The sequence below is a fragment of the Myxocyprinus asiaticus genome, chromosome 35, assembly GCF_019703515.2.
Source record: "Myxocyprinus asiaticus isolate MX2 ecotype Aquarium Trade chromosome 35, UBuf_Myxa_2, whole genome shotgun sequence".
NCBI lineage: Eukaryota > Metazoa > Chordata > Actinopteri > Cypriniformes > Catostomidae > Myxocyprinus > Myxocyprinus asiaticus.
Window position 1 is genome coordinate 24,290,089 of NC_059378.1, and position 16,639 is coordinate 24,306,727.

A 16,639-nucleotide genomic window follows, 5' to 3' on the forward strand; every position below is an offset into this window, starting at 1 on the left:
TTTATAAGAAAGTGTAATTTTATCTGATGGTCTTACATCCCTTAAATCATTAAATCATTCCACTCAATAAAATGAAATCTAGACACAGGCTTTATGAGAATGTTTATTTGAGGACTCCTAACCCTTGGCCACAGCTGTTTAACTGTTAGTCTACACATTCTCTGAAACAACATTTTAAACCCAATTCATACTTTGACAAGACCTCTCAAATTTGCTCAAAAGCAACATGGTTCCAACCCCCCCAAAAAGATCAAAATGTGTTTAGCATTAAATCAATGTTTTTTGTAGAGGTTTATAAGAATTGTAATGTTATTGTTTATAGCAAGTAATTACATCATATTGCTTTATCCAGACCAACACTGTTAAGGAACAGCATTACACTAACCACTGTTATTGGTCAATTTCAATATCTTATAATCAGACCAGTGTCTTCTCTCTGAAAAACAGTTGGTATTAGCGAGCACATCCAAAATGTAGTTCCCTGTATCAGAATGTCCGAGGAAACATTAGAGAATGCATGTTTTCTGAGTAAAAGTGACAAATTCAGTCAAGCTGCTATATTACAGTTAAAATGAAATTCATGTCAATACTGCACCTCACCAAATAAGACAAAAACACTTTTTGTGCAGGTTATTTGTTAAGTCATAATTGAGCCTATATTGATCATCACGTTTAAAATATTTGCTTGTTTATCTGCAGAGGGCTTTGGTTGGAATGGAAGCCATTTAAAACATTCTACAGCAGTCTGTTAGAATTCAGCCAACTGACAAGTAGTTATATTTATCCTCAATCCACCGAGTTGCTACTCATTAGCTCGCTTTTAAATACTTAAAGCATTATGCGACTCTACACAAAATGACATTATGAAAGCATTCAGTAAGAAGAAATAATACAATTAAGTGGCTGTACATAAATAAATTTGTTGAACACTGGACAATTACAACAGTCTTATATTCAGAAATGGAAATGTGTTGGGTAGAGATGCATGGTTGTCATAGTCTGTCATTTTCAATGGAAAAAAACTGCAAAGTAAACATCACATATTTTTACAGTGGGTAAGTGAGTGTGTAGCATGCTTTTTGTAGCAATGGCAGGATTATATTTTGCCTTGTGGGAAGCATTATACTACAGTTTTAAATCAGTATTTACAACAGTATCACTAAATATCCATGACAATTACATAGACATTTTGTGCAGATTTTACCTACTGTAAATATATTTACCTGCAATAATAATAAGTAAAGGCAATAGGCTGTTCTAACCTGTCAGTGTGGCATAAAGGCATGCACATACATGGTTCTCTTGTTAGAGAACAACAGTCTTTTCCGGTTTGTAGGTGGCACATGGCTTTTTAAAGTATTTGTCACAATTGTTTTTCAGAGAATGGTTTGCATAATGTGTTGACGGTGGAGAATTATTTTTAACTATGGATAACACACTCCGGGACAGTCTTTTTCCTGTGTGATTAGTTATCTAAATAGCACAAGCAATGATTAATATAACTTTACAAAAAATTTAAAAAATGGTATACCCTCACTTGTATTATGGATAGGTCCATGTTGTGAATCCAGTGAGAGTATTGTACATGGGTAATTGTCAACATCCACATTTTTATTTTAATTTTTTCAGATAAGTAAAACTTCTGATGAATTGGCAAGCACAAGACTCGATTTAATATCGAGGTAATGAGAATCATGTCCATTACCACCTGAGTTTTTACAGCATCAGAAGCATAGAATATAATCGAGCATGGAAATGTGGACAGATCACAGGTTTTATGCTTCATGTTTTTCACCTGACTTCTCAAACATTGTCGGTGCTTGACCCTGTGTCTGTGGAGAACAGCAGACCATGGGGCTGGGGATGTAGTTGAAGGGAGTAACTCGGACCGCTTTACTAGGAGAGCTCTGACGGAAATGGCCAACACCACCACTGTGGGTACTTTCCACTGACTGAAAGGTGGAGGTTGATGCTGTGCTGTAGTTTTTGAGGGATCCATCTGAATCCCCATCTTGTAGGTTATTTCCTAAGGCCATGTTTATTTTTCTGGGAAGGGCCATCTTTGGGACCTCCTCTGTAATGATAAGACCATTTTCAATTGTGGGGGAGGTGCTTGAGTTTGTTTTGTTGGCTGAGAAGTCCTCAGTTTGAACAGTTGCATCACTTGTTTTCCGTGATGCAAGAGTAATAGTTGGCAGTTTTCCTGGTAGTGGTGGTGGCATCTGTTTGACACCCTCAGGTGAAGGCAGCAGAGGCAGTGCACTGGGTGATAGGGTGCTCTTTAATATCTGGGGAACGTCCTCGTCACGAATCCTTCTCCAGGTCACTTTATCAGCATTTCGTGATCCAGCTCTCTGCTGCCTCTGATTTATGTTTCTTTCACTTTTCGCTTGTCCACTTGAGTCAGAAGATGAAGAACGAAGAGAGGAGCGGCTGGTGCCTCGACTTAAGATATTTATACTTGGAGAGGAAGAGTATCTTTTGAAGGTATCATCCCTCTTTTCTCTTTGCTTTGGCCCAGGTGTATTCCTCTGTGATGCCCTGCAAGGACTTTCTGAGTTTGTTCGTCTAGCCGGACGTTTCACAGTGACATCCCTGTCAATGGAGGTAGCTCTTGTCAGAGCCATGCCCTGTCTAAGAACCCCTTGTTCCTGCACTTGTCTTTGTCCTTGAGTCACAGGTATTCTTCTTGGACCTTGAACTGCTTCCTTCAGCTCTTGACAACGAGAGGAACATAAAAAAACTGCTGGGGCCCCTGGGCCTGTTCTTCGGGGTGAGGCGTGCTGCGATGTAGGAACAGAACGTGAACAAAAAGCATTACGTCTTGGAACTTTTGACGATTCTTTGATAAATGTCAATTGTCTCAGAAAACCATTCCGGTCTGATTCGCCACTACTTAAATGAGTAGATGTCATGCGAACCAAATCAAATCGATTTGCTGGTAGGATTCTTCTCCCTGACATCTGGGTATTTTGTCTGCTGATGCTAGAGGGCTGACTGGTTACTAAAGGTGAAATGACTCTTGTTTGCTTCAATGGATTCTGCATGAAAGGTATTCTGACAGGGGATTTCTGAGTTTTCTTGTCTATTGGAGATTTTGAGTTTTGATTGGGGTTTGGAGTGCTTCCCCTTTTGTCTGGTGGACTGCTTGGTGCTGATGCCACTTTCTCCTGACCTTGTTTAATGGTTTGTGTTGGGGATGTTACTTTTTTCTGAGGATGCCTGGAAGGAGTTGAAATTTGAGATGATCCTGATGATGAACTCTTTGGTATCCGGGCAGGAGGTGTTGAGCTTCTTTTGGGCAATGACAACTGAGCAGAATCATTGGGATGGCCCAGTCTGTGAAGGCTTCTTGACCTGTGTTGAGCAAGATTTGGATTTTTGGGGGCATCTGCTTTCTGTATCACTTTTTTGGGTGGTGGTCTTTGAGAGAGAGTTGTCTCCTTCTTGGGTGTGTATATTACTGTTCTACCCCTGAAGACCATAGGCAAGTTTGGAACTGGCTTACGAGGTGCAAAATCAAGTGGCTTATTAGCCTTTTTGTCATCTTTGAATACCTTCTTCTCTTTTGGAGTAAAGCTTGATCCAGACATAAAGGACATAACCGATTCTGACTCTGATGACGGTTCCTGAGACTTTGAAGCTTGTAACTTTGTAATGATTGTATTTGCTCCTTCTTGTATTGCTCTCCATTCAACACTATTGAGTTCAGAGTCTTTGTCTGATACCATTTCATCACTGTCTAGTTCATTTTCAGGACTCCATTCCTCTGTTTCTTTCTGTTTGTGCTTTTTCTCTGCTTTGCTTTTTCTGGCAGCCTGCTTTTTCTTATGTTGGGGCATAGCAGATGTTATGCATTTTAGCAAAAGATCATCTTCTGAATCCATGCTGACTGAGCTTGGCGAACTGTTCTCTTCAAATTGGTTGAGGTCTTGCTTTGATTTTGGAGAGCACTGACCAGGGTGGGATGTTATATTATGTCTGTTCCTCATCCACGTATGCTGAGTTTTTTCATGATGCTCCTCAAAATCTGCATCACTCAAAGAGCTAAGAGAGGAACTCAAAGAGTAACATGGAGGTGCTTCTTCTAAAATTAGATTTTGCTTAATTCTGTGAAAGCCTTTTTGGCGCGATTGGTAACTGTTGACTTGATCTTGTATATTAGCATTACGTATTTGTTTACGTCCAGTCCTATTCATCAGTCCACCATGTTTGTCCATTTTATTATGGCAAATTGATACTTCTATAGGTGTTGGGTGATGCCTAGATGGAAAGGCTACAGTGTTTTCCTCTGCATAACTCAGAGAGGAGGATTTCTGATGTTGGTATACATCTGTCATTTGTTTTCTTATGGGAATATCTAACTGTGGCATGCTTTTTGACAGATTCTGTCCTTCCTTTTGAGTTTTTTGAACTGGAGACTGGCTTTGAATCCTTTGCTGGGTCATTTTTGCTGCCATCTCCTTATTCTGTATAAGTAATCTTTGAGTGGGCACCATAGGTCTGATTGTTTTGTTCAATTTGTTTGTGACTATGTGAGACTGACATGTCATTTTTGTTGGTTTGTGGAAGCGAGAGAACATGCGTAGGTCTTCAATTCTCTTTGCCTCGATATCAACAAGCTCCTGTGTTTCTTTGTTTCTTAACCTCCAATCTTTTACTCCTTTAGCCCTCACTGGATATTGTATAGTTTCATCACTTAAGGAAGTGGTGCTTGAGAAATTGATAGGGGTACCTTCAGCAGAGTCAGTGTAGGAGGAATCATCATGATAGATTTCTTTAGCAGACATTACAAGATTTTGTCCAGTACACACTGGACTGTTTTTATTCTGCAGCACCATATACACTGGTAATTGCACAGATTTTCGAGCCTGCATGTTTAGAACTTGGTTTGAGAGGGTGGGCATCACAGTGGGCCTTACCTTTTTAAACCTTGAAGGCATGGCAGAATTAATGCACTCTTTGAGAATTTCAATGTCATCATCGGAGTTGCCTTCACTGTATTGGTCTTGGTCATCCATATCTTCATCCTTTCCAGAATCCTCTGGATCATTGTCTTGTTGGTTTAACAAAGGAGTAAGTTTAAGCTCCACATCTTTCTGGACATAGTGCTCATGCAGAGGGAGGGCACTCAGACTAGAGGCACATGAGAAATTCTCAATTGGTTTTTCCACAGTGAAATAGATCATTGTGTCCAAATCTGGAGGTAGGTTAAACCTTTCCTTGAAGTCTGCAATTTCCATAAACTTGCGCAAGCTGTTTTCCCACTGGCTTCCGCTTAGAGTCTGTGTCTCAGGCCCACTTGATTCTGCACAGCATGGAGTTTTGCTGCGACTTGGAGGCATGGTTTGTCCTGGGCTGTCTGGTAGGTCACTGGGGCTAACAGTTCCACTTATCATTTCACTGCATGGATCACTCTGAATAGAACTGGCAATTGAAGGGGATTCAAAGCTTCCAAGTGAGCTCACCGAACTACAGCGGCTCATTACAAGTGGTGTTTCATGAATGTAGTTTTCTGAAGAGCTGGATGGTGTCCTGTCCTCAAGAATTATTGGAGATACTCCTGTAAAGAACCCCTTCTCATTTTTAAGTGTTCCAGGGAGCTCAGTTGGATAAGAGCTACTGCTATTGGTTGGACAGATTTTTTGATCAGTTACTAATAACTGGCTGTCACTCAAGTCATCTAGTGTCTCATCCTCATCCTCTTTTCTCTCAACATTATCATCTTCCACCTCTATGATCTCTAATGAGGAGTCACTCTCTAACTCGTTTTCAGTTTGACTTTGCCCATCAAGGGCTCCATCCCCTGAGGACAAAGAGGACAGAGAACTGCAGCGAGAGAAGCAGATTGGAGTGTTCTCTACAGAATACTTTTGAGGTGTCTCCAGCTGTCCTATTGTTGGGCTTCTTGCAGAGCATATTGGCGAATATTTGCATATACTTCCACCAGTCATCACAGTTGGAACCCAAGCCTGCCTGCGCATTGCTTGTGCTGCCTGAACATTAATTGTAGTTTTTGCAACACTAAATTTGGTGATACTCTGTATGAGTGGAATATGCTGATAAGAGGGAGAGAGCTTGACAGTTGGTATACTAGCATCAGAGGACACCTTGGTTGATACAGTTGCTGGTGTTGCTATAAGAGGTTCTTGGCTCTTCTCTGTATCCGTGGAACCTGAATCAGGCAAAATAGCATCTTTTTTTGTCTCAAAATCTCTCTCAGGGATCTCATTTTGACACATGACTCTTGAAATATGCACAACACTGTTCAATGGCTCCTCATGAGCTACCTTAAGGTCAAGTTTATTTGGGCGTATTTGTTCTGTTGGCCTTGAAAAAGTATGAATCTGGTCCTGACTGCCACAATAGCCATCACTGTTAAGGCTGTCATTGGATAAACTTGAGTTGGGTGTTTTAAGATGCAAGAAAGCATGGGCTCTGCTGAGACGTTCTTTAGGTGAAAAAGAGCTGGTATCAGAAAGATAACAAGGGGAGCATGATACGGCTCTTGCCTCATGAAGCTCATCTGGCCCATAATTCCAATCTACAAAATGGTCTTCTGAGCTGAGGCTGAAGCTGTCCTCTGATGATGTGTTCATCGTAATATCTTCCACCAGTTTATCAATTTTAGCCACTGTGTTGGTGATCTTTTTGGCTAATTTCTCAGCTGCTACAGTCACTTCATCATCAGGGGGTTGTGTCCTTTTATTTTCGGTCTGCAGATGTTCAATGTCTTGTTCAGGCTCCCCCTCTCGCTTTCGATGATGAGTATTAAGGAAGTTAGAATTGTTCAAGAACATAGAAAGCATGGAGAAGGTCCCTGTGTCCAAGCTGCTTGACACATTAGGGGCCTCATCGTCATCAAAACAACCAGAGTCTGAGGCATAGTCCTTTGCTAGGCTCTCAATGTGCCTAAGTGGTTTGTTTATACTCTGATGTTTGAAACTTTGCTTCTCAATTGAATCAAATGTTTCTGCCAGGTGCTTTGCATCTAACTCAGCCTCTAACGCTTTCTGCTTCCTCATGTAGAGTGACGGCATACAGGATCCTGGGGATATAACAGCAGTATCTTTATATTTGAGGGGACGATTTGTGAGGAGGTTTCGCAGAGCTGCAGCACTTCCCATGGCTATCATTTTGTGCTTTGAGTGGATCAGATTGCGCAGCATGCTCACAGCTCCCAGATCCCACAGTAGTTCCTGGTCTTTTGGATTCCTTGCAGACAGGTTCCAGAGGGTTCCACATGCATTACTCACAATGGTCAGACTGTGAGATCGCAAGTGCTGCAACAGAGTCTGTAGGCAGTTATGATCCCTGAGGATTTGCCTGAGTTAAGAAAACGGGAAGAATATAAGTAATGTCATTGGTACTATGAAAAATACATTTTATGCATTTGATTTGTGAATGTAAATGCACCTGATACCTGTAATCGTCTCGGGTAGCAATTAGGCTGGACACATTACGCAGGATGCCTCCACCACTCTCAATAATGGCCAGTGAGTTAGTTTGACATCGGTAAGTCAAAGTGCTAACCAAAAAGCCAAGAGCACCATCAACAGAGCAAATTGCCACTTTATTCTCAGTGCTGTGTGCTGACAAATTCCATAGTGCACTTAACACACTCTTTAAGGTGGATTCCTGTAGGGAAGACCAGGCTAAATTAATTCCAATTACTTATTTAATGGAATTAGTGGATACATGTAACCAACTTATTGGGTAAATAACTTCAAATAAATGTAAACTGCATAATATCATAGAAATCTTGATTGTACCTTTGTAGCCTGCAGTCCACAGCTCATAAGTGCTGACACACTGCCAACATCTCTTAGAGCCCTCTTGCTGTTGATATCAGCACGCCATGACAAATTTCTCAGTATACTTGACACCACCTAAAGGCAAAGACAAATCAGAGATATATTGGTCCAAATCATTACACATGAGATAAGCAATAAATTACAATGAGTTGCTACATTTATTTGTCTTTAAAAGTTCTTAAAGCAATAATCTGATGATTGACTCTTTGGAAAACTAGCTTATATACCTGCTGCAACTCCTCACTATCAGATGCAAGCTGTGCAACAATGGCTTGAAGGCAGCTTTTCTTTGAGCAAAGAGTAGCCTGAAAAATAAATAAAGAGCATTCTATTTATATCACAAGAAAACAAGTGAATCCACATTTATAATTGCAGGTCAACATTTGTCATTTATTTGTACCTTTACCCAAATCTATACTTTCTGTATTTAGAAATGTACCTTATTTACAACATCCCCATATGTCAGGTTAGTGATCGCCATTCCAGAGTACCGCCGCAGGGCAATATTGATTGGCTCATTCTGCATGCCATACAGTTCTTGGTCCAGTTGAATTAGCTCTGCAATGGCTTGCAACCCCCCTAAAAGATGCACAAATAAACTTTTTTGAGTTGCACCTCATTGTAAATGTGTTTATTTATAACTACAGCATACATTCTATTGCTCTCCAGTGTATTTAGAGAAACTGCACTTCATTCACATACCTAGTTCATTTATTGCCCTGCGGTACTCTTCCTCGAAAGATAACTTCATTATTGCGCACAAGGCCTGGCAAATCTGGGGGTCCACTGGCTCAGGGATTTCTGTGGATATCAATGTAAATGTTAAGTAAAATCTTATATCACTGTATGAGTAATTTTATATACCAGTAAAGGTATATACTATAAATATATCAAAATACATAATTTTTTCTAGAAAATAAATACAAATAAAAATGGTTTAAATATTAAATTACCATGTGGTAATGACTATAATTTGATAATCCAATGAATTAAATAGTTAACACATGGAAGGTACCTCTCATTTGATTATTCTGATACAAGACCTCATCCCTTCTAGGTTAGTGTGTAGGAGAAACTAATAAATTGCACGGCAGTTCAATTAGTGAGATTCCAGAGATATAATGAACTTAGCCAGGACTCACCTGTGGTTTTGGCACCACCAGGTGAGAGGGTTCCTAAATGGTTCTCGATCCAGTCCCAGCCATTCTCACAGTGGGAGCGGATCTGCTCCAGCACGTGCAGAATCCTCATCTCACGCCGGGCCTGACCCTCATCTGATTGTGAGTACACAATGTTGTGCAGGGCAGCACTGGCTCTGGAACGGGCTTCTCGACTGTAGCCTTCTGTCCCAGCTGCCTCTCCGCTGCCTCCCTCATGCAGTATTTGCACAAGCAGCGGGACGCAACCAGACTTGCGCATGGCGATACAGCTCTCCTGTGAGCTTGACATCGCCAGCAGGGTCCTGGACATTTCCTCCCGATCTCTAGAGGCTAGCATAGAGAGCAGCCAAAACACCATCTCTACCTACAACACAGACAGTAGAACTATAGTATCCACACATAAACGATTTTACAGTCCACTATTACTAATCTGGGGTGTATTTTCTTTAAGCCATAAATCTTTTGAGTACATAATTTGACCAACAAATTGTTTACTTCATAAATATTTTTTTTAAACTGAGATTCCACTCACAAAGAGCAATTACTAGCCAATGAATTATTTTAGCGCAGAGCATTTTCACTATAGAAATTTACTACAGAGCATTTTCACTATAGAAATGTCCATGACTTCTTAAGATGGAAATCAAATCCTTGAACGTGGGAGCCCTGTTTCATGAAGTTCAAATGAAAACTATTAGAATACTTCATAACAAGGTTAGAAATTAACCAGGGCTTGAAGCAAAAATGCTCCAGATGTTTAAAATTGAGGAATAACAACAAACTGATACATCTTGGGGGGAAAAAATCAGGATGGTGGTCTTACTTTGCTCCCTGCCTCTCCAGAGGCCTCCAAAGTACCAGCATTTCCCGTATCGATGTCAGGGACAGATGCTTTTGAGAGACAATCAGCATTCTGTGGACAGAGAGGGAATGATTTCATATTTGTTCCTTCAGGCACTCAAGCAATTTGGTTTGTATGTTTTAATATATTTAAGAATGATCCATATCTATTGTGAGTGCACATATATACAGGGTTGGGGAGTAACGGAATACATGTAACAGGATTACGTATTTAAAATACAAAATATAAGTAACTGTATTCCACTACAGTTACAATTTAAATCATTGGTAATTAGAATACAGTTACATTCAAAAAGTATTTTGATTACTGAAGAGATTACTTTGCATTTTATTGTCATTTGTTTCATTTAATATTTAGTCCTTTCAGATGGAAAACATTTATACATATATATGATGCGATCCAAAGTGCATTTGAACAGCAGTGAAACACTTTCTTATGATGTGTTACATTTATACAAGCAGACAAAAGTAAGTTTGAAGTATGTTTGAAACAGAAGAAATAGAAATAAACCTTGTGTAAATTGTCAGCTTTACGCTCAGCTAAAATGCTATTTCTAGCCATTTTACATGCTTATGTTACCAGGCATGATCATATTTTTTTATCAAGAAAATTCACATTGGATCATAATTTCTTTTTTTCTAGTAAGACTTTTGATATTAGGGCAAAAATCATATTCTTCATAATTTTTGTATTGTTTTCCTGTAAAAATATCTAAAAATCCTTAAAACAAGATCAATTTGATTTATTTTGTTTTAGAAACAACACTGCATAAGATATTTAGGTTTTTCAGAGAATGTATTTTTAACATGTGTATTTTGTCTTACTGTTCTGGCAGAGTTTTTATAGTCAAAACAAGTAAAAAATCTACCAGTGCTGAAGAAGTAATCCAAAGTATTTAGAATATGTTACTGACCTTGAGTAATCTAACAGAATACATTACAAATTACATTTTACAGTATGTATTCTGTAATCTGTAGTGGAATACATTTCAAAAGTAACCCTCCCAACCCTGCATATAGATAATTTGTAGACAATTGACACATTCTTTCTATTAAAAATCTTGATTGAGCTTGTGGACATCATCTGCATGTGAGGAGTGAATTACCACTGGCGCCAAAGCACTTCATTCTTTCATGCCCAAGCCAATCACTATGGTAACTTTTGACACCAGTGTTGCACATGCAATCTCTAGAGGACTAGATTGCAAGGTAGAATACTGGCATGGCTCAGGATATCTTATACAGTTTTTAGAATATCATTTTGGAGATTTTTTAGATGAATATAAATAGTTTAAATTAACTAATTCAGTTTACATCTGAAAGCAGTAGAGATGAGGCAATTTCAGTTCTCTTTATCTGTACAGTGGAGTCCAAAAGTCTTCTTATTTTCATTACAAATGATATTATCAGCATAACAACTGAAAAATGTATATGAATTTTAGAATTTCTTAGTATTTTGTATGCCGCTCTTAGTTTTACAGCTTGTGCTTGAGCTGGCAGGGGCTCCACAAGTTTGTGCACAGCCTGATGATCCATGTTATTCAAGCACAATTTGAGAATGTTCCAAAGAGCATCTTGTCAATTCACTTTTGTCAAACAACTTTTCTTTTATTTTAAAATTACAACAAAACAAGATATACTAACTATTTATGACTTCTCATCTTTTAAAAAAAATTAAGTGATGTGTTTCTGCAGCTCACTGTCAGTGTGGTGAAGACAGATGACTATGCTTTGGTAGGAATCCCTTAGTCTCAGAGAGCCTCACACTTGCCAAGCATCCCAGTTACTAGCAGCCAATAGGAGACAGCTTGCAGAGGGTATGCCCTGTTTTCTGCATAGCAACATTCAGTGCCAGCCTGTTCTATGAGATAGTGGCAGGAAGAGGAAAAGCCTAGAAGACTAATGCCTCCAATTTTCCTGAACTGAGTAACTATGGCACAGATACCCGCACTCACTACATCATATTCCAGCAGTAACACAGTGAATTACAGGAAGTGGCTGCACAGTTTTATTGAATTAGCATTAATATTGTTGAATATTTTATGTATACAGAATATGCAATCTCGTGGTGTGAGGCTCACATATATTTCCTAAATATTATTTGGAGACATTTAATCATAATTATAGATATATTATCTATACAAAATCAATATATATATACACACACTGGCGGCCAATAATGTACAGATTTTGCTGGTTTGGAAGGAAATTGGTACTTTAATTCACCAAAGTGGCATTCAACTGATCACAATGTATAGTCAGGACATTACTGATGTAAAAAACAGCACCATCAGTATTTGAAAAAAGTCATTTTTGATCAAATCTAGACAGGCCCCATTTCCAGCAGCCATCACTCCAACATCTTATCCTTGAGTAATCATGCTAAATTGCTAATTTGGTTCTAGAAAATCACTTGCCATTATACCAAACACAGTTGAAAGCTATTTGGTTCATAAAATGAAGCTTAACATTGTCTTTGCGTTTGTTTTTGAGTTGCCACAGTATGCAATAGTCTGGCATGTCTTAAGGTCAATATTAGGTCAAAAATGGCAAAAAAGAACAGCTTTCTCTAGAAACTCATCAGTCAATCATTGTTTTTAGGAATGAAGGCTATACAATGCTTGAAATTGCCAAAAACCCAAGATTTCAAACAAACGTGCGTCTTCAAGGACAAAGGACAACTGGCTCTAACAAGGACAGAAAGAGATGTGGAAGGCCAGATGTACAACTAAACAAGAGGATAAGTACATCAGAGTCTCTAGTTTGAGAAATAGATGCCTCACATGTCCTCAGCTGACAGCTTCATTGAATTCTACCTGCTCAACACCAGTTTCATGTACAACAGTAAAGAGAAGACTCAGGGGTGCAGGCCTTATGGGAAGAATTGCAAAGAAAAAGCCACTTTTGAAACAGAAAAACAAAAAGAAAGGTTAGAGTGGGCAAAGAAACACAGACATTGGACAACAGATACTTGGAAAAGAGTGTTATGAATCTTAACCCCATTGAGCCTTTGTGGGATCAGCTAGACTGTAAGGTGCGTGTGAAGTGCCCGACCAGACTGCCACATCTATGGCAAGTGCTACAGGAAGCGTGGGATGAAATGTCACCTGAGTATTTGGACAAACTGACAGCTGGAATGCCAATGATCTGCAAAGATGTCATTGCTGCACGTGAAGGATTTTTTTATGAGAACTCTTTGAAGTAGTTTAAGAAGTTCAGATTTTTTTTTTTTCAAACTGTAATAGTATTTTTCACATTATTAATGTCCTGACTATACATTGTGATCAGCTGAATGCCAGTTTGGTGAATAAAAGTACCAATTCCTTTCCATAAGTGCAAAATCTGTACATTATTCCAAACTTTTGCCAGTATACATATATACAGTATATATATATATATATAGATATATACAGTGCATTCAGAAAGTATTCAGACCCTTTCATTTTTTCACATTTAGTTATGTTGAAGCCTTATGCTATAATGCTTTAAATTATTATTTGTTTCACACCAATCTACAGTCCATACCCCATAACGACAAAGCAAAAAACTGATTTTTGATAACTTTGCAAATTTATTAAAAAATAAAAAACTGAAATATCACATTGACATAAGTATTCAGACCCTTTGCTATGACACATGAAATTTAGCTCAGGTGCATCCCATTTCTCTGGCTCATCTTTGAGATGTTTCTACAATTTGATTGGAGTTCACCTGTGGCAAATTCAATTGATTGGACATGATTTGGAATGGCACACTCCTGTCTATATAAGGTCTCACAGCTGAAAATGCATATCAGAGCAAAAAGGAGGAGGACGGCTGTAGTGATCAAGAATCCGATAGTCACTCTGGTTAAGCTTCAGAGATCATGTGTGGAGATGGGAGAAACTTGCAGAAGGACAACCATCACTGCAACACTCCACCGATCTGGGCTTTATGGCAGAGTGGCCAGACGGAAGCCTCTCCACTGTGCAAGACACATAAATAGCACCTAAAGGACTCTCAGACTGTGAGAAACAAGATTCTCTGGTCTGATGAAATTTAACTGTTTGGCCTCAATTCCAAGTGTCATGTCTGGACAAAACCAGGCACCGCGCATTACCTGCGCAATACCATCCCAACAGTGGAGCATGGTGTGGGGGTGTTTAACAGTGGCAGGGACTGGGGGACTGGTCAGGGTTGAAGGAAAGCTGAATGCAGCAAAATACAGAGATATCCTTAATGAAAACCTGGTCCAGGGCGCTCAGAACCTCAGACTGGGCCGAAGGTTCACCTTCCAGCAGGACAATGACCCAAAGCACACAGCCAAGACAACGCAAGAGTGGCTTAGGGACAACTCTGTGAATGTCCTTGAGTGGCCCAGCCAGTGTGCACTATGGAGGATGATCGCATATTCCAGTTTTTAGGACTGCTTTTCCCCTGGGTTTTACTCTGCTAAAGCACAAGAAAGACATGTCCCAAGTCGTAAAAAAGAAAGCAAAGAGAAAAAGTTGGGAGGTTTACCATCATTTGCTGAGGGGTTGTGCATGTCAACGGACAAGAACACACAAAAAGGTAAAAGTTCACAGACTAGCTAAAAAGGACATTTATTGACAAAATATTATACAAGTAATATAATGATATAAAACAGATGTGTTGTAATGAGCTAGCTAGCGTAATCTACCTCCCTGACGCAAAAGACGTGTAGAAAAATAATGTACTATACTAGTTAAACCAACATCATAAAATCATAAAGATACACCAAACTTTCACTATTTTTTAAAAACTTTTTATTTTATAAACCTCACCATGGCAAACTTTGCCAGCTACCTAGAAACAAATGAGTTACCTTGCTGTTGGCAAATAGAGTGCAACAGTCTGGTTCCGGAAGTAAAAATCCCATTCATTTCTTCCATAGAAACGAACTGATTTTCAATGCTAACTTATAAACCTTTAGAGACAGATCTACCATGAGCTTTGAGGTTGTTCAACGATGGTATATGCTTCTGTTGAAGCAATCCATCTGCGTTATTTCAACTTTATTGTTAAAAAATCATCTTTAATAGCGGAATTCCTGTTGAACAACTACATTACCCATGGTCCAGCAGAGAAAGCTTCACCAATCAGAGAACCATGGCCAACAAAGCCTGCGAAATAAGCCCGGAAGCGACTGCCCACTCCCATGATACACTCTGAATGACGCAAACGAGTTGGTCTTCCTGCACTCTCAAACTACTTATATATTTGTGAATATCGGAATATTCTGTAATAAACATAAACTATATTGTTTCTATACTTATAATCAACAACCTAAAATCAATATTTTTTATAGTTTTATATTCGATTACATCATTCACAGTGCTTCATGGGATTGTAGTCTGTGCCCTCATGAAAGACGGTAAGTATACAGACTTGGGGGGCCTGGGTAGCTCAGTGGTAAAATACGCTGGCTACCACCCCTGGAGTTCACTAGTTCGCTAGTTCAAATCCCAGGGCATGCTGAGTGACTCCAGCCAGGTCTCCTAAGCAACCAAATTGGCCTGGTTGCTAGGGAGGGTAGAGTCACATGGGGTAACCTCCTCGTGGTCACTATAATGTGGTTTGTTCTCGGTGGGGCGCATGGTGAATTGAGCGTGGTTGCCGCGGTGGATGGCGTGAAGCCTCCACACGCGCTATGTCTCCATGGCAACGCACTCAACAAGCCACGTGATAAGATGCGCGGGTTGACTGTCTCAGACACGGAGGCAACTGGGATTCATCCTCTGCCACCCGGACTGAGGTGAATCACTATGCGACCATGAGGACTTAGAGCGCATCAGGAATTGGGCATTCCAAATTGGGAGAAAAAAGAGAAAAAAAAAAATAAAAAATAAAAAAAGTATACAGACCTTTGTCTTTTTGTTGGATTTTCAAATACTTTTTTGCCTTAAAACTAAGTCTGTAATGTTGCGATTCACCTCGGAGCAGGTTGGTTTGGTTCATGCTTTACAACTCTTTAATGGAGGATTTTATGAAAAGTCTATGGAAGAAATGAATAGGAAAAAATACTTCCGGAACCCAGACGGCTGAAAAAGTGGTCGGGCACTGTTGGGCTATTGACAATTGTGTCATCACCAACTAAAGCCATTCCACCAGCACAGTTGAGCATGGTTAATTGCAGTAAGCTAACCGTGCCAAGAAATCCGTGCCGAGAACAGTTTGTACTCGTGCCGTGCCAAACCGTGCTCAAGTGTAAATGCTACTCCAACCATTCCTCACCGTGCTCAGCACCATTCGGCTCGATGGTGGAAAAAGCGGCTAATGTTTTCTGAGCTGTTGTGTTGCCCCTGGCAAAAGCAAACCCTCAGCAGTTTATAGCTTCTATAAATTGATCTGCATTGTGTGCCACTATTGAGGGGTAAATACTGTAACTGCGAAGTGACTTGCTCCAAAATCTTATTTGTAGCATTTTGATGTGACTAACAGAAAGGAAATCATCATAGTTATCAGTGACATTTTTTGAAATATTATTATAATTACAAAATTAATTAGATTACTTATTAAATGTTTTAATGACTGTTGATAACTGTGTGTCTTTGGGTATTTAGGTCAATGACATATAAGGATATCTTAACTTAATGGACCCAGATAGAAAAACACATCATTGACCCATTTCAGCCATTTTTATTATTATTATGATCATATCTGTGTTTATAGCATATTTCACCAAAATTATAAAGGAGATGTGTTGATGTTTATTTGGTTAACTGCTTTACTTTCAAATATTAAAGGGGTTTAAGCCATACCAGAGCCAAAAGTGTTCATGCTCAGTCATGTTCTATTTTTCTA

General features: G+C 39.3%; 1 protein-coding gene across 1 annotated transcript in view; it reads right to left on the reverse strand.

Annotated features, from left to right (window-relative positions):
* Positions 1-83: 83 nt before the first annotated feature.
* The window catches only part of LOC127426437 (adenomatous polyposis coli protein 2-like), a 46,988-nt gene continuing 30,432 nt past the window's right edge, over positions 84-16,639 (reverse strand). The window contains exons 8-15 of the mRNA XM_051673245.1: positions 9,798-9,887; positions 8,957-9,338; positions 8,517-8,615; positions 8,254-8,393; positions 8,042-8,119; positions 7,773-7,889; positions 7,424-7,638; positions 84-7,326 (exon numbers count right to left, since the gene is read on the reverse strand). Coding sequence (XP_051529205.1) covers positions 1,776-7,326; positions 7,424-7,638; positions 7,773-7,889; positions 8,042-8,119; positions 8,254-8,393; positions 8,517-8,615; positions 8,957-9,338; positions 9,798-9,887 — 6,672 coding nt within the window. The 3' untranslated portion in view covers positions 84-1,775. The remainder of the gene's footprint in view (positions 7,327-7,423; positions 7,639-7,772; positions 7,890-8,041; positions 8,120-8,253; positions 8,394-8,516; positions 8,616-8,956; positions 9,339-9,797; positions 9,888-16,639) is intronic.